At 44.3% G+C, this 21,168-nt stretch overlaps 1 protein-coding gene across 3 annotated transcripts in view; it reads left to right on the top strand.

Annotated features, from left to right (window-relative positions):
- The window catches only part of DCC (DCC netrin 1 receptor), a 944,701-nt gene that overhangs the window by 702,205 nt on the left and 221,328 nt on the right, over nucleotides 1-21,168 (top strand). For all 3 annotated transcript variants that reach the window (XM_081881357.1, XM_081881356.1, XM_081881358.1), the window contains exons 10-11: nucleotides 17,577-17,725; nucleotides 17,999-18,137. In XM_081881357.1, the coding sequence (XP_081737483.1) occupies nucleotides 17,577-17,725; nucleotides 17,999-18,137 (288 nt within the window). The remainder of the gene's footprint in view (nucleotides 1-17,576; nucleotides 17,726-17,998; nucleotides 18,138-21,168) is intronic.

Genomic DNA, 21,168 nt, shown 5'->3' with positions numbered 1-21,168 from the left:
AAATCTCTTGCTGTTTTAAGATTATCTCATCTTTTTCACCCTGCATGAGGATCATATGCGAGCTATAGCTGTGGTTCTTCTAAGAGGCTGCAAGAGGTTGCCAGAGAACAGAGGGCACCAGTTTCTATCTTGTATAGTTGTTGGGTACCAATTTGAATTTCTAAGACAGCTTGCCTGGACACGGGACAGCTCCAGGGGGGCCTGATATGAAAGCTTTGAGAGAAATAATCTCTGTAGGGAGAAAGTGTCAACAGAAGCCTGAGGTAAGCTGATCAAGCCTGGAGTGCAATAGGCTCCTTTGCTGTAAGGGAGCTGGCTGGGTGGTCAAAGGACCCTCACTTTTTTTGTAGTCTTTGCTTTCTGCCAGGATGAGGAGATTGAGGGACTAGAGGGGACTCACCCTCTGAGTCAGAGGATGGAGTCAGAGCTATGCCCTTTGACCAGAAGGACACAATACTCAAGTGTCCCGAATTAAGCAGGACATTACAGATTCACAGAAGCTTCCCCCACTTCTGTTGGAAGTACATGATGTCTTGTTTTCGTCGCCTCGTCTCTGCCTCCTCCTCCTGCAATGGGGTGGCCTGCAACTGCCATAATGGTTGACCTCTGCCACTGCCATATTCCTGGAAGCGGGCACAGCACATCCAGAAGCACACCACTTCCCATGGCCAGTAGCTTAATGATGATGATGATGATGATGATGATGATGATGATGATGAAGATGAAGATGAAGATGAAGATGAAGATGAAGATGATGGACTTGGGTGGCGCTGTGGTCTAAACCACTGAGCCTCTTGGGCTTGCTGATCAGAAGGTCGGCAGTTTGGGATGAGCTCCCGTTGCTCAGTCCCAGCTCCTGCCAACCTAGCAGTTCGAAAACACACCAGTGCAAGTAGATAAATAGGCACTGCTCTAGCGGGAAGGTAAACGGTGTTTCCGTGCGCTGCTCTGGTTTTGGTGTTCCATTGTGCCAGAAGCAGCTTAGTCATGCTGGCCACATGACCCAGAAAATCTGTCTGCGGACAAATGTCGGCTCCCTCAGTCTGTAAAGCGAGATGAGCACCACAACCACAGAGTCGTCTGCGACTGGACTTAACTGCCAGGGGTCCTTTACCTATAATATAATATAATATAATATAATATAATATAATATAATATAATATTTATTATTTATACCCCGCCCACTCTGGGCGGCTCCCAATAGAATATTAAAAACATCAGTCATTAACAACTTGCCTAAACAAGGCAGCCTTCCAATGTCTTCTAAAAGTCAGATAATTTTTTATTTCCTTGACATCTGATGGGAGGGCGTTCCACAGGGCAGGTGCCACTACCGAGAAGGCCCTCTGCCTGGCTCCCTGTAATCTCTCTTCTCGCAGTGAGGGAACCACTAGTAGGCCCTTGGTGCTGTACCTCAGCACCCGGGCTCAACGATGGGGGTGGAGATGCTCCTTTCCATGTGCAGAGTGTGCAGATATCCTGCTTTCCTGTCCCAAAACGTTGGATGGTATGGGAGGACCCTAAATAAGGTCCTGATGGCCTTTCCCCTAAGGATGCAGCCTGAACCTCACCTGTGTCCTCGCTGTGCATTGTGCACTGTGAAGCCTTCCCCCACAACCCAGGTTGTAGGTCACAGCACCAATGAAATATTTGAGGGGGCCACCCCCCCCGGTTGATGGGCATTGCCATTCAAATGGTGTGTGCGTGCCATGTCTTGTGATCCATTATGCAGAGTGGGGCTTACATACCTCCCCCAATATTTTATTCAAATTGGCACCCCTGCACGCCAGTATTATTTTCTTGGCATCGGGAATAGAGAAACAATAAGCAGTGGGGGTGCTTTGTGAGAGTGCTTAGCTTTCTTGTGAGCATTTGATTGGAATGCCCACAAGTTCTCATTTGGGGGTGAGCAGTCCTTTTGGAAAGGCTTTCCTAGAAACTGGGAGAGACCACTGGAGGGAATTGCAGCCCCTTTCTCCAACCAAGGTTTATCTTTGCTTGTCATTTCTCAGTACTCAAGGGTGATTTTTCCTAAGGGGTGGAAAGGGATAGAACAAAGAGCTAAAATGAGAAATGGATATGTACAGACAGAACAATGGACAGAGAAAGGAAGGCAGAACCTCTGCTATGCCTGCCTGCTGGGGAGCTTTTAGAATCTGGCTTTACCCTTGACTACATTTCACAGGGGGACACGGGTGGCGCTGTGGGTTAAACCACAGAGCCTAGGACTTGCCGATCAGAAGGTTGGCGGTTCGAATCCCCGTGACAGGGTGAGCTCCCGTTGCTTGGTCCCTGCTCCTGCCAACCTAGCAGTTCAAAAGCACGTCAAAGTGCAAGTAGATAAATAGGTACCGCTCCGGCAGGAAGGTAAACGGCGTTTCCGTGCACTGTTCACCAGAAGCGGCTTAGTCATGCTGGCCACATGACCCAGAAACTGTACGCCAGCTCCCTCAGCCAATAAAGCGAGAAGAGTGCGCAACCCCAGAGTCGGTCACGACTGGACCTAATGGTTAGGGGTCCCTTTACCTTCACCTTTTTATATTTCACAGGAATAATGTAATGTGCAGCTGGGATCTCAGAAATGAGAGGAAGGCAAGCAGTTTGAAGGTACCAACACAGGAAGTGCCAAAGGAGGCTTAGGACTGAACTTGCAGGCCTTCAGTTTCTGCTGCAATTCGACAGGTGACCTTAAGGTCAACCACATAGATTGCAACATAAAAGGGAGGGGGGCTTTGCTTAGCAGATCAAATAAATCAAAGGGGCTAAGTAAAACTGACAGCCTTTTAATTCACTCTTTGAATCTGCAGTTTATTGTCGGATTTATCAGCACAATGTGTATTGCTAAAATAAATAAACCCATCTCCCTGTGATAGACAGATGCCAGCAAGATAATCCCATCACCTGCACTTTGTCAATACATACTTGCCAGTCAGCCTGGAATTAAATATTGCAGTTAATCATGCCGTACTGGTTTTTCCTCCCGAAAACGCTTTAAGAAGATGGAAAATCACGCACACACAATCCAAGCCGCCTGGAAGACATTATTGCATAGATCGATACAATCAAGCTACTTTTGATTCGGAACTCTTGAAAGGATGAAAAGGAAATGAGCATAACTTTTAATTCAGTTTTTTTTTATTTATCCTGTATAAATTAGAATGGGGAAAGGCTACAGTGTAGAGTAGGGCTGGGGAACCTCAGGCTCAGGCATCAAATATGGTCCCACAGCCCTCTCTATCAGTCCCTTGGGCCTCTTCTCAGACCACACCCCCTTCCCAACCACATCCTCTGCCCCAAGCCACGTCCCTCACTGGCTTTGCTCCATATCCTCCTTGAGTGTTCTTGGCTGACTGAAATATGTCCTTGAAGAGTAATGACTCTTGCTTGCCTGGGTTGAAGACAGAGACAGGTATTGTTGTTGTTTAGTCGTTTAGTTGTGTCCAATGCTTTGTGACCCCATGGACCAGTGCACGCCAGGCTCTCCTTTCTTCCACTGCCTCCCGCAGTTTGGTCAAACTCATGCTGGTAGCTTCGAGAACACTGTCCAACCATCTCACCCTCTGTCGTCCCCTTCTCCTTGTGCCCTCCATCTTTCCCAACATCAGGGACTTTTCCAGAGAGTCTTCTCTTCTCATGAGGTGGCCAAAGTATTGGAGCCTCGGGTTCAGGATCTGTCCTTGCAGTGAGCACTCAGGGCTGATTTCCTTCAGAATGGATAGGTTTGATCTTCTTGCAGTCCATGGGACTCTCAAGAGTCTCCTCCAGCACCATAATTCAAAAGCATCAATTCAAGTGTAGAAACTCTGTTGCATCTGTTGGCCTGCCCATGTTTGCTTCTGGCACGTGGCCCCAAAGAGGTTGCCAAGAAGGGAATGTGGTCCTCAGGCTGGAGAAGGTTGCCCCACCATTGCTGTAGAGAATGGTGTCTTTAAAGATCAATACATTTCCAGTATGCAAATTTAATTAAATGTGTATAGGCATCCCACAATCGAGGAAGTTGTTTTAATCTATGGTGTGGAATTGCTTTAGCACAGGGATGGCTAAACTGTGGCCCTACCAACATAATTGGACAGCAGCTCCCATCATTCCTGACCTCTGGCCATGCTGTCTCGAACAGGTGGCTGTTGGAGACCAACAACTTCTGGAGGGTCACAGGCTACAGTCAGGTTAGTACAGGATATCAGTTGCACTCCATGATCCATCTCACTCTGTTGCATGAAAAGTGGTGGATAATGGATTGTCAGGAATTCAGGCTCAGGCTTCCAAACCTGAGATACTTTTGGTAAAGTATTGCTTTGTAAACTACTTATAGGTCCTCGATAGAATATAATAGGAGAGAGAGAGCGCGCAGATGGGGCTCATCAACCTGGGAAGGTAGCCCATATAGGAGAAGGAAAACTCTGATCCTAACCCTGTGCTGCCTTGCGGGATATCTTCAAGAGAAGAAAAGGCTATGGAGTAACCCCTGCACAAATCCAGAGGGAAATCCCTAAGATGCTTGAATAGTGCCTTGTCTGCATCCTTCTGGCAACTCCTACAGCCTAGCTGGTGCCAAATGTATTGTTCAGCTTTCCTTTGGACCACATCAGCAAGACCAAGATGGGGGTCTTGTCATCTGGGCAACCCAAGACCTCCAGGCACGCAGCGGTTGGACTTAATCCCTGGAAGTGCATTCCATTTTTTCTTGAGACCAACAGATGCCAACAATATAGAGAGAAATAGCATTTTCCAAACTTCTGAGAACTGATTTATGAATTAAAATTGGAGGAGCACTTCAATTCTACATCCTCCATTTGTTATTTATATCCCTGTAAATATATGAGCGACCTTTCTTTAGAGAGCTCCCTCTTCTCATCTACTGTGGGTAGGTAATTGTATTAAGAGTGGAGTTTGCGCACCCAGAGTGGTGGATTAGTAGGAGGCAAGGCCAGAATGACGAATCAGGCAGGAGTGCAGCAGGCAGCACCTCTTAGTGGTGTTAGGATTCCTGCTCCGTGTTTGTAGTCATGGATTGTTGTCTATCACATGACGGTGTATGTTTTCATTCCACAGTGTGGGAAGTGACAGAGACAGGATGTTTTGGTATTACTGTGTTCCATGAAGTGGGACTATTGTCCTTTGTTTTCTCTTTCTTTGCTGGCTGATGAGAAACAGGAAGGAGCTAAAGCAGAATGCTCCGAGTGTATTATATGTAAATAAATGTAGATTAGCCAAAATGCTGTGCTACTGAGGTCTGTTACACAAACTGTGAATACTCTGTGGGTCCCTAAGTGTGCTGATGCTTCTTGGTATCAGTCGCTGTGATGTTCGGGCTGAAGAAAGCTTTTGAAGCTCCTGAACGATTGACCAGGAGGGAGAGAGCATGCCAGTTGGGCATGTGTCTCTGCCAGGGTCCTATCCGAGAGTAGGGCGATCCTAACAAGTGGATGGCTGAGTGTTTGGAGATCACAAGAGAGCCTCAATTTATTTATTGTGTCCCCGTTGCCCACTACTGTGCCCCAGCACACATTTTGTTGATGAGCTAACCCACCCCCAAGTTACATGGGGCTAAGACTGGGGTTTTATTTTCAATACTTCATGGAAAGTATTTGTTAAAGAGATTGTCTCAGGAAAGGCTCCAGGTTTGAGGTGAGGGTGCTTTGCACCCACTAATGGGTGGAGGCTCCAAACTTTCCTTATAGAGCAGCTCATTCTCCCTGCCTTAAAAAATAAAATGCACACTAAGTGTCCACCATTTTGGTTTCCCCGCAAAATGGTGGCTGCCAGAAGCTTTTGAAGCTTCTGAAAATGAAATTGTTTTAAAAATTGAGTGAGCCAGCACGGCGGCAAGCCAAGAGTTAATTAATGTCACTTCTTTAAGGATTCCCCAGAGTTTGCCAGATGGTTTAACTTGTTAATGGCCTTGTCTTTAACTGTAATTATTACTAAGTAGATTAGTTATTACCTGACTCATGTTCGTTTTAATTTAACTCAGGGATAAAATAATAATAATAATAATAATAATAATAAAACCAAATAGTTTTCCTTAAAAAAGAAAAAAGCCTACTGTCTCCTTTGAAAAGCACCAAAACATGTAAGACTCTAATAATAACCATGTAACTCAGAGTGAATTTGAATTAGTCTATATCTTCCTTAATCCCCAGCAATAGCATCCAAAGTCTCTTAACAAAAGAATGCCTGTAAGTCAAGAACATGTTCTACATTCAAAGGCATATAATAATGTTGAATGCCAGGAAAAGTATTAAAAGTATCCCTGAAGGATTACACCCCTCTCCTCTCCTCCCCAGCTCCCACATTTGGGGCAAGGCTTTTACCCAGCCAACACTGCATGAGTGTTGCACCCTATAGTCGCCTTTGACTGGATTTAACCGTCCAGGGATCATTTACCATTTACCTAGTCCCACTTACTTGTGAGTAAGCCACATTGAATTCAATAGGATGCACTTCCGAGTAGGATAAATTCAGTAGGATGTACTTATGAGCTTAGGGTTGCGCTAGCACCTAGGATCGTGTCAAAAACATCATGTATGGGTGGCCAAAGATACCCTAAGGGATACAGGCAGCAGTAGAGCTCAGTTCTGTAGGATGGCTTTGCTTTCTCCTTAGGGGAAAAAAATTATCTTCTGCTGAGGAAGACATTTGTTTTAATTGTGCTCTGTTATACAGAAGCGTTTCTCTGAGGCCTAATGAGCTGCAGCTTATATTTTTGCAATGCCCTTTCCATGTAAACTTTTAGCTGGCACAATTATAGCAGCAAAACAACATCCGCAATCATAATAGCATCAGCAATTAGAACAGGAGCATTCCGAGCAATTATCTGCAAGGATTCCCTCCTATTTAGTATAGCTACTGTATGGCAAGATGTTCTTGTTCAAAACAAAGCAATCTGAGCTTTGGCCACCTAGTTATACATTATCTGCTTGGCTTTCCACAATGATCTCCTAATTTGTTGTCCACTTCTCTACTTCCTCCTATTTTATGAAACTGATCCTACACTGTAAGGCTTGCAGTGATTTTCATAGACTTTCCGATATGGAAATCCATTAGTTGTATGGACTGTACAAAACTTGTTTGGTTTTAAAAGAGGATCAGACCCATCAATAGAGGATAAGGCTACTCAATGGCTGTGCTGTGCACCAGATTTAGCGGAGGCCTGAGCCAAATCAGGCATCTTCAGAGGGCCTCAATATTGCAGTTACAGTGGTACCTCTGGTTACGAATGCTTCAGGTTATGAACTCCGCTAACCCGGAAGTAGCTGCTCCTGGTTGAAAACTTTGCCCCAGGATGCGAACAAAGATTGCGTGCCAGAGGCGCGCATGCAGCAGGAGGCCCCATTAGCAAAAGTGCGCCTCAGGATTGTTAGAATTCAGGCTCGGTCAGAGGTATGTGCCTATCAGCAGGCACCGGCTGAATTCCTTTGACCTCCCTCCAGCGACTCCCGGCAGGAAAAACAACACGAGGTCCGTTCCGGCGATTTTCCTCAGGCTGTGAGAAAAACACACCAACTGCTTCTCCTCCTTCTCCTCCTCCCTGCATATCCCCAGGGAGGGGAATCAGACACAGACAGAAATGTAACTACATGCTTTTTATTCCTGTCTATAGCAGTCATACAGTCAAAGATGTCTGCTCTCTTCAACAAACAGAGAGAAACTCCAAACTCCACCCATGTACATCCTGTACAGGTCATATGACACACACTGAGCTCATATCCTGTGCTCAATAAGGATGGACTGCCCCTTTGTTTCCATGGCAGCAGTCACACACATCCTGTCTGGCTTTACAGCCACTAGCAGCTGTCTGAGCTGTTAGAGCCTTTGCTTGCTGCAGCATTGCTGCTTTAGAATAACATACTCCCCCTAAAGTATCAATGCGTGCTGCGAGCAAAGCGTCATCCAGAGAAGAAAACAAACTGTTGTTATACTTATAACACTCCCCTGTTGTTTCAGTTCCACCCTTGGAACTACCCGCCACTGGTTTTACCAATGTATGTCTCTGGTTGTGTGACTTCCAAGGAATGAGTGCTTCTGCATTACCTTGGTTAACAACTCCCTGTTGTGCCTTTGTCTCTGACTCAGACACAGCTTCAATTTGACCTTGGTCGTTTACAATAGCAACAGCTAGGTTAGCAAACTCCTTTGAATACCTCTTGGGTGGTACACCCTTCGTTGCTCTCTCAGACCTACGTAAGAAGTGCTGCTCTTCTTTGCTTTCTGGTTCAGCCTTTGGACTCTTTGGAGAACCAGTACCAATTGTAAACAGTGGTTCGTCTTCCTCCTCTTCCGAGGGTCTAGTCATTGTGTGAGATTTCCTCTCAATGACTGTGACAACTGAGCTGTCTGAGCTATCGCTGTCATCATCAGTACTACTGAACTCAACAAAATCAACATCATCATCATCATCATCAGAATCATCATTACCTGTGGGAAATGTGTGAACAATCACTCGCTCCTGTTCAGGAGCACTCTCTAGAAATTTTGTGAGAATCACCTGACCAGATTCAGACAAAATTACTCTGTAGAGACCCTTTTCATAACCCACAAAAATGCCTCTGGCATTCTTTACTCCACCCGGAGCTTCTGTCCTCACATGAGACCCAAAAACCTTGAAATGGGCAACAGAAGATTTTCTGTGGAACAGTTTCTCAAAAGGAGAACTTCCCAACTCTTTTGAAAACTTTCTCAACCACGTATAACAATATGACGTTAGCGATTCAGCCCAGTACTCATGTGGCAGATGTGAACTAAGCAATTGCACTGTCATTCCCTTTTGCAATTCTTTGTTCACCCTAACACAGACACATCTGTTCCAAGCTTCTTCTGAAGCTGCAATTTTGTGTCTTATCCCTTTCTTCTTCAGGAACCTCTGGAAATCCTGTAAAAGAAAAATTGGCTTCTCATCTGTGCAAAGACAATTTATGTCAGCATCATGCATTTTTTTAACCTTGTCACAAAACTCTTTAAACCTTTCTAAGGCTTCTTTCGGTCTCTCTAAAAGATAAATCCATACAAAACCTGTGAAAGAATCAACACATATTAGGTAATACTTTGCATTGCCTCTAGATGGTGCTAAAGGACCAATCACATCAGCATACACCCGCTGAAATGCCTTGTCGACCTTCGAGGTGACCTGGTTGGCGTTCTTCTTGGCTACACCTGCAAAAGAAATCATGTTAGAATCACAAGAATTACATTCCATGTAATCACTTTGATCAAAAGTCAACAAATATAGTCCATCTTTCTCTTCGGCAGAAAGATACAACTCTCCATCTTTGTAGATCTCGCAGTGTTGATCATCATAGGACAGTTTTAGTCCCTTTTTGGCAATCTGCGATACGCTGAGCAGATTATACTTCAACTCTGGAACCAAATAAACATTGTTTATAGTCAAGTTCTGACTTTTAAGATACACAGTCCCAATTCCGGTGGCTTCCAGCTCTTGACCGTTGGCCTGTTGTACAACGAAGCTTTGCTTCTTAAACGACGAAAACAAATCCCTACGATGGGTCATGTGAAATGTACACCCAGTGTCTATGATAAAAGCGTTCTCCACATCTGGCTTGGTTCCTTTCGACATCAAAGCCTTTGCAGGCTTCGTCTGTGACTTGGCATGTCCTCTGCCTGACGCCTCAGACTTTGTGGAGCTTCCCTTGGCTCCCTTGTTCTGACGTGGCTTCTTGCAGTACCGCTGAAGATGCCCAGTCTGTCCACAATTGTAGCATCGGACAACGTTCAAAGATACGGCATTTTCTCCAGTAGCTGTAGCAGTGGGGGTGTCAGAACTCCGTTCTTGTCTCCCCCTGTCCTTGACTTCCAGGGCGGCGAGTCTGTCATGTTCACAAAGAACCACGGCAAAGACCCTGTCCGACGTTAGCTGAGCTGCTGGGAGAGACCCCAGCTGACTGGCAACCGTTTCGTAAGTCCGATTCAGGCTGTTGATCACCATGAAGCAAAACACTTCCTCCTGCAGACGGAAATTGCGTTCCACCATCTGTTGACGCAGAAATTTCATTTCCGTCAGGTGCGTTTGAACATCTCCATCAGGCGCAAGCCTCAGGTTGGTCAGCTTCTCAAAATACAGCAACGCTGAAGAACCTGCATCTCTCTGATGTGTCCTTCTCAGCGTGTCCCAAACATCTCTCGCGTGCTGTAAATCTTGTATATGAATAAGCTCAGAGTCTGACACGCACAGAATTATAGCAGTTCTGGCCTTCACATCCTGTGACTCCCAAGCATGCGTTGGTGCTGGAGGGATGGGGTTCTCAATCACCCCAAACAGTCTCTGATTCTGCAGCAAGGCCTTCATCTTAATAGACCAAGATGCATAATTGTCACTGGTCAAAAGGGGCGGAGAAGGCAGGGCTCCCCCCTTCTTAGCATCCATTTTGAGTCCTTGCACTGATTCTCAAACACAAGCCTCTAAAATCCAATAGCTGGCTTGTTTACACTCTGTGCACCTGGCAGCTATTACACTGGCCGCTTTGGAAAGTCCCTTTCCAACAGTTCCTTCTGGGCCTAAGTCATAACAAAACTTGTTTTCGCCTCTCCGAGGCACTGTGTGACTTTACAGCCCTTATCTTGAAACTGGCCTGTGTTGCTAAGCAACTGCATTCTTTTCCTTGGACAGGATTAACCACAGGAATGTTTGGAATGCAGAGTTCTCTTCTCTCGGAGCTGTTTTTCTCAAACACGGCTCCCTTGAAGCAGAGAATGAATCAATCTGCATTCACTCGTCTAAGCCCGAAAATCTCATACCTGGGCTCCGTAGCTTGGCTTTCAGCTTCCTCTGGTCAGCTCCTGGCTGCAGAGAATCAGCCCCATGTCAGGCTTCCATGGAGAGGGATGAAAACAGCAGCTCTGCCACTCCTTGATGCAGACTCCCATGGATCGAAGAAACCATCTGGCTCTTGCTACCACTGTTATAAATTCAGGCTCGGTCAGAGGTATGTGCCTATCTTTCCAGGCACCGGCTGAATTCCTTTGACCTCCCTCCGGCGACTCCCGGCAGGAAAAACAACACGAGGTCTGTTCCGGCGATTTTCCTCAGGCTGTGAGAAAAACACACCAACTGCTTCTCCTCCTTCTCCTCCTCCCTGCATATCCCCAGGGAGGGGAATCAGACACAGACAGAAATGTAACTACATGCTTTTTATTCCTGTCTATAGCAGTCATACAGTCAAAGATGTCTGCTCTCTTCAACAAACAGAGAGAAACTCCAAACTCCACCCATGTACATCCTGTACAGGTCATATGACACACACTGAGCTCATATCCTGTGCTCAATAAGGATGGACTGCCCCTTTGTTTCCATGGCAGCAGTCACACACATCCTGTCTGGCTTTACAGCCACTAGCAGCTGTCTGAGCTGTTAGAGCCTTTGCTTGCTGCAGCATTGCTGCTTTAGAATAACAAGGATAAGAACGCTTTCAGCTTAAGAACGGACCTCCGGAACGAATTAAGTTTGTAATCAGAGGTACCACTGTATTGCACAGTTTGAAGCGACCAGAAGAACTGACTCCAAAAACAAAACAGTGTCTCTCTCCCCCGTTCCAGTCTGCCTTAGCCTGCCTAAGGCTATGCAGCTCTTTTGGAGAGCCATTTGTTCACGGTTGTGTTCAGAGAAAGACTAACAGCCAGGGCTTTTTTTCAGCTGGAACTCGCCAGAACTCAGTTTCAGCATCTCTCAGGTGGGCACCATTGCCATCATAAGAGATCAAAGGAGGCATTCATGGTGAGTTCCAGCACCTCTTTTTCTAGAAAAATAGCACAGCTAACAGCTACCACCCTTTCAAGATTGCGAATTTGCAACTCAATACCTTTGTCACCTGATCTAAGGTTACAACAGTTTAGAGTAACAGAAAACAATCAACAGGTAATTAGGATGGAAAACCTTGGCCAAAAGGAAACAGGATTGGAAGATATGGACCTGTGTATTAATTAATGAATAAACAAAAACTGAACAATTATGGGTGCCTGCCTTAGTATATGACCACAGTGAAGAGACCCTTGAGGGGATAAAGATCAATAATATATTGTTTCTCGGGATTGGAGGCAAAGCTGGTGTGCTGGACAGGAGGAAGACTATTGTTGACTTTTATTGATAATAGTATTCAGAGAACCTCTTTTTGTGTGGAAGTAAAATGAATTTGAGATGCCTGGAATTGAAGACTGGAAAAAATATCATCTAGCAGAAGGAGAATAACTGGATACCATCCTGGAGCGAACTTTTCAAATATTTTAAAGAAATCTCATATATACAACTGACAGATGCCTTCCATTACGTAGTTGCAACACCCTATAGCACCCCCTCAGCTCAATGCCCAGTGTGGGGCAACTGGTTGTGCTGCCCTAAATCTGCCTCTGCTGGCAGCAGTTCTCCTGTATCTCCAACACTGTTTCCAGCCACTCACAGCTTCAGGGGTTGGGATCACTGTTGGTCTCCAGTTCCCATCACTCCCAACCAGAATGTCCAGTAGTCTGGGAAGATGGAAGATGTAGCCCACCAGTACATCTAGAGGACCACAGGTTCTCCATCCCAGTGCTACCCAAGGCAAGTTAGAAGTTTCAGAAAGTGCCTTATTCCACGACATGCTGATTTCAGCAGTCAAGAAAAAGAAAAGAAAACAGAATATGCACTCCAGAGTGCTGGAAACAAGTCTAGTGAACCGCATTCAAAGTGTGGTTTTTAGAGAAAGAGATAGATAAGTGAGGGTAAATGATCAATGAGATCATAGAATCATAGGATCATAGAATCATAGAATCATAGAATCATAGAGTTGGAAGAGACCACAAGGGCCATCGAGTCCAACCCCCTGCCAAGCAGGAAACGCCATCAGAGGACTCCTGACATATGGTTGTCAAGCCTCTGCTTAAAGACCTCCAAAGAAGGAGACTCCACCACACTCCTTGGCAGCAAATTCCACTGTCGAACAGCTCTCACTGTCAGGAAGTTATGTGGCAGGGATCAAGAGAGAGAGGATCATAGCTCATTGGACCCCAAAGCTTCCCTATTATTGCAGTGTGCCCATGACTAGTACATAATAAATACCTTGTTAATCTGTGCTTTAAGGATTCTCAAGCTACTGCTGCATTGATCTAACATTTGGATCCCCTTTCAACAACTTGGTTTGGACTTGGCTTTTAAAGAGCACTGTATTGTTGGGAAAATGCTAGTTGTTTTTTGACTCCAGCCTCTGTGCCATAATAACTCAAAGAAGGATTTAGCTTCTAGCTTTCAGATTCTTTCAGCAAGCAGGTTGTTTGGGTTTTTCTCCTTCGATTTTTTCTTTTTTAAACCATGGGACACATCATCTTCTCCATATGAAATATTTCACACTTCAAACTGGCTGAAAGGCCACGGTCAATTTCCCTTCTTCATCTTTAGGTCCATCAAAGGATGGTTGTGATTAAGCGGGCCTTGAGTAGCTTGGCTGTGTGTTTTGTTCACTTTGGGCCTGACATAATCTGAAAGGCTTTGGCAATTACTATAAAGCAAAACAGATCTAATCTCTCCCTTCGCGAGAGAACACAAACAATTTTAGATGCTTTTGAGATTATTCCAAAACTCCCGTTTGATGGTCTACTATGGAAATCTATTTGTCTTCTTCCAGCTCTCTGTGCACTAGCCTAAATCTGCCAGCGGGGTAATGAACTTCTTATCTTTTGAATACCAGAGCTGGAATCAGCGTAATCATCCCTGTTGTGGTTCAGTCAGGGAACGAGGAGTCTCTGATGTTTTCAGCAGATATGGCCCAACCATGTTTTCTTTCCATAATGGCATTATCAATCTCCTCCTCTCCCAGCCAGTCTTTGATTTGGAGGGTTTCAAGAGCTGTGTTGCCTTCCTCAGTTACAATCTCCCCAATTATAACCTCAAGGACCACCTCTCCCCATATAAACTGATCCGGACTCTGTTCATCATCTGAGGTCCTTCTTTGTGCTCCTCCTTCACGTGCAGTCCAGAGGGTGGCAACATGGGAACGGGCCTTCGCTGTAGTGGCTCTCTGTGTAGGGAATGCTCTCCCATGGAGAGTGTATATATTTTCATGCACCGGGAAAAATGTTCCTCTTTGACCAGGTGTAGGACTGATTAATATTCTACAGCCTTTTAAATGTATTGGTGGGAAGTTGGGGTTATTGTTTTGCTGTTTTGCTTTTACTTTTTTTTATCCTGTGTTTTATTCTGAGAACCACCCTAAGATGAAGGGTGGTATGTAAAGCTAATAAAGAAGAAGAAGAAGAAGAAGAAGAAGAAGAAGAAGAAGAAGAAGGATGAATGAATGAAATCTTTATTGCTAAAAGCTATAAGCCGTCACAATTGGTCACAATGCATAAAATACAAATAATTTAAAACTGAACAGCAACAACAGCAAAGCAAACATACAAAACTGCATAATAATAATAAAATAATCGTAATCATAAATTGCCCCATAAGACCATTTTGACCAAGCCACACCCATTTGTCCTATATGATCTCAGGTGTGGGGCATGCCAAATATAGGGGCAGACCAAGTATGTAGCTAGGCCAAAAGGGGGTTTGAGCAGCCCCATGCATAGCCCCATGCACAGCATTTTCTAGAACCTGATCATTGGGACTTGCGTAGTACTGTGGCTTTGCTTGCACTGTTTGATGTTAAACTGCATTGCGGGGACGGGGAAATGGGTTGCCTGATGTCATTGCAGCATCAAGTGATTGGCAAGTGTGTGTTTCCACCCGACCTTCCAGATGTAGCCCACTGGAGGAAGAGGAAAAGAAGGATCCAGCCCACCTGCCAGATTCATTTAAAGGTGCCCCAATGTGAAATATATTCTTAGAAGCACTTTGATATTTAATTGGTCCCACAAGGGTCCTAATTTAGCTCATGACACCATTCCCCCCAAACCACAGCCACTTGTGCTATCCCTATATCACAAGGGTAATCTTGGGCTTTGTTTGAGACAGCAAAATGTCTTGGAACAGTCCTGAACATAAGGATCTTGGAATGAGGATCCCAACCTGTATGGATCATCAGCAAAGGTGTGTGTGTGTGTGTGTGTGTGTGTTGTTATTTTCTCTCTCTCCCTTGCCAAATAGCTGTCGTGTCTTCTAAACATGTTCAGAGCAAAGGAGCAGGGATTTCATTACATTAATAATTACATTGCCTCCAAGTCTTTTGAAGTTGCATCACCCCCACAGAAGCCCAGAAGCGGGTTTTATAGAAATGTCATTAAAGCTGTTAAGTGCAAGGAGACAGAAGGAGATGAAGCAGGGGAGGGGAGGAATCGCACACCCACACACTATCAAGGCATGCTCTCTCTATTATGAATAAAGTCAAATGGCTTCATAAAGGGGTGATGCTGGCAGTGCTTTCAGTCTGGAGGATCAGGACAAGGAGTGGCGGCTTTCCTGCAGCTGTTGATCAGGGGCATTTATCCTGTGGGGCACTAGGCAGGAAGGAAAGCCATGGCTTGGGTCTACCTTCTCCTAGGAAGACACAGCCACTGGTCAGGTAGGTCCCAACATTCTATGTGCACTGCATGCCTCACCTTCCTGCCTGATGCCTCAACCCCAATGGCCACCGATTGCTCTGGACCACTCCAACCTGACCCACAGTGATCCACAGCTGTGTGTACCCAACTTATTTGAGGCACTCTTTATATACTCAGTTTGGCTCAGGCCTCTGTTGTGTGGGGTGCAGAGCCCTAGTACAGGCATCTCCCCACTTGCGCACAATGGTCTCACTCGCAACCTTGTTGCACAGTGCCAGGACATCCATCCAGCCATCAATTCTAACCTGAAATAGTGAGAGAGAGCTGGAAAGTCCTTGTGGCTTAGGGGGAGATTCTCCCCAGAGCCTGAAGAGGATGTCAGTGAGCCAGAAGTCCAGAAGAAAGACTCCGAAGGTTCCGAAATGGCACATGGGAGCTCTCACTGCTGCCATGCTACCCTACTCAACAGCTGTTGGGTGGGAAGCTGCATGTATTGCAGTGGGTTCCCCCACTTGTGTGCATTTTGCTTATGTACACAGGGTCCAGAATGTAACCCCTGCGTAAGTGGGGGAGTCGCCTGTATTCAAACAGAGGTTTGATGGCCTTCTGTTATGGCTCCAGTAGTTGCGTCCTTCACTGGCAGGAAGTTGGACTTGAGTCTCTTCCAGCTCTACAATTCTATATTCTTGGGGAATAGTCTAATGTACAGTTTGTAAAAAAAGAGATTCCGACACAGCCCTCAAATCAAAAGGAACTTTTAAAGGAGAGGGAAAGCAGACCATAAATGTTAATTTTCAGTAAATTGTTATTTAACAGTGGGGAATCTATGGAATTATTGAAGACTTTCTGCACGCTGAGGAACAAAGCACATTAGTTCAACTGCCTGTCTTGCAACCAAATGGAAAGCTTGGGGAATTGAAGAACCAACACTCTCACTCTATTGATTTCACAACTGAGTATTAATATTAAATGCCTTTTAAAGTCCATTTGTATTGTGTGTGTTTTATGACATGAGGCTGTCAGCTTTTCATTGATTTCTACTTTTTACATTTAAAGGCTGCACGGGAGGCAAAATGGATAATGCATGCCTGGCTATGTCTTTTTTCCTACAAAGAAAACAGGAAGTTGTTAAAGGCATTTAACTATACAAATGCCTCAAATGCGAGGGATAATGAGAAAGCAATAATTAATATTTCTTGCTCACAGTAAAGAAACATTGAAACATCCCAATACTCTCCACCACCCAGGGTATCTGAAGAAGTGTGCATGACCACGAAAGCTCATACCAATAACTAACTTAGTTGGTCTCTAAGGTGCTACTGGGACACAGGCGGCACTGTGGTCTAAACCACAGAGCCTAGGGCTTGCTGATCAGAAGGTCGGTGGTTCGAATCCCCACGACAGGGTGAGCTCCTGTTGCTCGGTCCCTGCTCCTGCCAACCTAGCAGTTCAAAAACACGTCAAAGTGCAAATAGATAAATAGATACTGCTCCGGCGGAAAGCTAAAAGGCATTTCCGTGCACTGCTCTGGTTCACCAGAAGTGGCTTAGTCATGCTGGCCACATGACCCAAAAGCTGTACACCGGCTCCCTCGGCCAGTAAAGTGAGGCAAGCGCCACAACCCCAGAGTCGTCCGCGACTGGACCTAACGGTCAGGGGTCCCTTTCCCTTTACTTTTAAGGTGCTACTGGAAGGAATTTTTTAAATCTTTTTAAATTTTATTTTATTTCGACCCAGGGGGGCGTAGGAAGGGGGGTGCGGTTCACACTGGGTTTCATCTGTAAGGGGGGGGGGTGACAAAATGACAAAAATATGAGTTAAGTGTTACAGTGTTACTGAATTTTAAAGCATTCAAATCCAGCCACATTGCCTCACACCCAACTTTACTGAGGAATGTTGTCACAGGATTACAGGGGGAAAGATGCAATAATTGAAATTCCCTTCCTCTTTCACTAGCAGGTGCCTGTGATAGATCAAGAACACTTCTACAAATGGGAGTGGGGGACTCCTTTCATGGGTGGAAGGACTCCCTTCGAGACAACCCCAAAACTCTTAAATCCCAGCTTCGCTTTTGCATAACTTAATTCTTGTTTGTGTTTCTTTCAACACAGTGCAAGTTCCAGGACCGGTAGAAAACCTGCGGGCTGTATCAGTATCACCTACCTCAATTCTTATTACGTGGGAACCCCCTGCCTATGCAAATGGTCCAGTCCAAGGTTATAGACTGTACTGTACAGAAGTAGTTACTGGGAAAGAACAGGTGAGCAAATGAACACATGGGCAAAAAAACAATGAAGGGAGGGAGGGAATCATTCATAAATTTAGTTGGCTAAATTAAATGCAGGGTTCAATTGCAACTTCAAGTCCTCTTTGCAGAATCCATCTGAAATGGGATAAGTTCTCAAAATCCTCACCAGCTAGAGCTGGAATAAAGAAGTTTTTAGGAGGCCTCAAAAATGAAGGCATCTAGCTAATATTATCTGTAATAACAATTTGGTGCAGTAATAATTTTCGCTGTTTCCTTTGTGCCCAGAATATAGAAGTTGATGATCTGTCATACAAGCTGGAAGGACTGAAGAAATTCACAGAATATACCCTACGATTTCTGGCTTACAATCGTTATGGACCTGGAGTTTCAACTGAAGACCTGACAGTCAGAACCCTTTCGGATGGTAAGGCAGAGCAAATAATATACAGACAGGAGAGAGGAAGGGGGTAAATGGGCAGAAAGTGGTACAGTCTGCATCTCTTCTTATGCCAAGCACTGCCCTTGTGAATTGCTATTCATGCATCAAATGCTTGGTGGATTGGCCCACTGTGGAGGAGGGGAAAACCCTATGAATTGACTGAGACAGAGTGGTAGGTTGGCTCAGCCCTTTGCTCAGGTTTGCCCTTTGAAATGGTTGTGAAGCGTTAGCCTCCAGAAAGTATCTGCAGGTTTGGAGATCTGGATTCCGGAACCATTAAAATAGCCTATTTCAGTGGTTCTCAACCTGTGGGTCCCCAGATGTTGTTGGACTACAACTCCCATCATCCCTGACCACTGGTCATTAGTATTTCCTTAATACAGTGGTGCCTCGCAAGACGAAATTAATTCGTTCCGCAATTTTTTCGTCTTGCGAAGCACGGACTTTGGAAAAGCTTCAAAAATCACCAAAGTCTTCAAAAACCTCAAAAAAGGCTACCACACCGCGTGCTATGAGTTGCTCCTCGAAGTGAATGCATGGTTTTAAGAAAAAGGAAACAAACTTGCAAGACAAAGGAAACAAACTTGCAAGACGTTTTCGTCTTGCGAAGCAAGCCCATAGGGAAATCCGTCTTGAGAAGCAACTCAAAAAACAAAAAACTCTTTCGTTTTGCGAGTTTTTCGTCTTTCGAGGCATTCATCTTGCGAGGTACCACTGTATTCCAGATCACTGAGTCAGAATGTGATGTCTCGGTATGATAAGGAGGGGTGGAAGAGAATTTGTTCAGTTTGCACTTTTAAACGAACCAAAATAATCCGCACCTGCCTGACTAATACACAGATCAGAACCCAATCATCCTTCAGATTTCACACTGCTCCAAATTTTCAGATACAGTTCTTGTCTCCAAAAAAAGCACCCTAAGGCATTAAAATGTGTGTGTGTTAGAATACAGAAATGTATACCTTGAGATAAAATGTATATTTTTTTTAAAAAATGTACTGAATTATTTAAAACAAATCTCGAATTAATGCAGCTGGCTGGCCAATGTGAGAATGGGTTGCTGGACTAGAGGGGTCATTGGCCTGATCCAACAGACTCTTAATAGTAGTAGTAGTAGTAGTAGTAATTAATAGTAATAATAAAATTTTATTTGTATTCCACCCTCCCCAGCCGAGGCCGGGCTCAGAGCGGCTAACATCATAAAAACAACACAATATGCATAAAAGCAGACATCAATTAATTAAAATAAATCTTAAAATTAATTCAGACAAGTTAAAATCTGGGCAGGTGGCAATTATCAGGTTGGAATTGAGAGTGGTTAATACTTGCTGCCAGGACCAACTGTTTCCACTCATCATACAAAGACCTGTGAGCGGGTTGGGGGCCTCCTTTGGGCTTGTTTTATACAAAGGAAAGTAAGTCAAACTGCATCTTGCCCAAAGGCCTTGTGTCCTTATACATATTTTCACACATTTCCTGACCCTTGTAATTGCTGGCCTGACCCCAACTTGAATGTGGGATGGTGATGGCAGAAAGACTTGGAATTGATCGCTCTCCCTTGATTGCCTCGCAGTGATAACCTGTGGTTACTTGAATAAAACCTCTTCAGTAACCACAGAGGACTGTTTGAGATAGCCATTCAAATATCCTTTTCAAAGCTAAGTAGATCAAACCTCTTTACAGATGTTATTGTAAGCAGCACTGTTTATTACCTTGTAAAAGTTAATTTGTGATACCGTTGGAGAGCTGGTCTATTTATTTCCACCGTTGACATTTCTCTAATACATTTTCAAGTGGCACTTTCACCTATCCATCTAATTGAGATACCTTTTTATACTACAAAACAGACCTTGGCAGAATAAAATACCTCATGCGTATAATTATGAAAACAAAACACACACACCAACACAATTGGGTGAAAAAATTATATTGCACTTAATTTATGGAGATTGAATTGAGACTCTGAAGACCAGGATGATGGCCTCAGCACTGAACTTTGACTTTCCAGGAGAAAAAGGGAGATTCATATTCATGGAGGAATTTAGAAAGTTAGCTCATAAAGTTTTAATTCTTCTTGAGCAGAAAAGCATCAAGAGACGAATATTTTTAAAGAAAACCTTCCACTCAACATCAAGGTCTGCTAATGAGCTAGAGAGCTCTGATAACCTCAGATTAACAACAGCAGGCTGAATTGAAGAATATATTTTATTTTATTCTATGCACTTATAATACCAGCAGGGCAGTTTATGATACACTTTGCTTATTGATGCAAAACACTTGCCCTCTCAATCAACAGAGTCTTCTGGGTAGTTCACATGAAGTCCCAACAACATACCGTTAAAACGTTAAAATGTGTTGTTGTTTTATAACAAGACTCACTGAATTCTGTCCCCTGTGTTAAAACCAGCTCAAGTAGTATTGAAACATGTCAAAATAATTGATCCAGGAAGGGCAAATTAGGCATTAAAATGAGAACCAAATTATTGCCCCTCCCATTCTCTTCTCTTCTCTTCTATCCCTCAGTGAAGATACGAGCCTGGAACTTTATCCTGGACAACTTTCTGAGAAGTGAACCAAGTAGTTAACTAGCACCCAAAATATGTGGTTTGGTTATATTGTGACATTTTTTTTTTAAAAAAAGCAGCAATTAAATTCTCGCAGGCTGGCTATTGATGCTTCATTGCCTGGTTAATTCCATCTAGCAATAGCTCTGTGGAGCTATTATTATTTTAAATAAGCAGGGAATGCCCTAAAGGGGGACTTCACAAAGTAAAACCCCCAGAACAACTATTTTGGGTAAAACCAATAAAGAAATTGACAGGAATGGACAAGGCAGATTGATCACATTAAGGCAGTATATATACGACCATGATAATTGGTTTGAACCGTTAATATTTTCCTTGATCTAGTTATTTCTCACAATCTGGTTTTACAATTCCTAGAACCGGGAGAGGAACAGTAATTCTATGTGATTTGGTCTCTGAGCTTATTGGATAATTCCTTCTTATTGATCTTT

The sequence above is a fragment of the Podarcis erhardii genome (genome assembly GCF_964252035.2).
Source record: "Podarcis erhardii genome assembly, chromosome: 11".
Lineage (NCBI taxonomy): Eukaryota > Metazoa > Chordata > Lepidosauria > Squamata > Lacertidae > Podarcis > Podarcis erhardii.
This window is presented reverse-complemented; position numbering and strand designations above follow the sequence as displayed.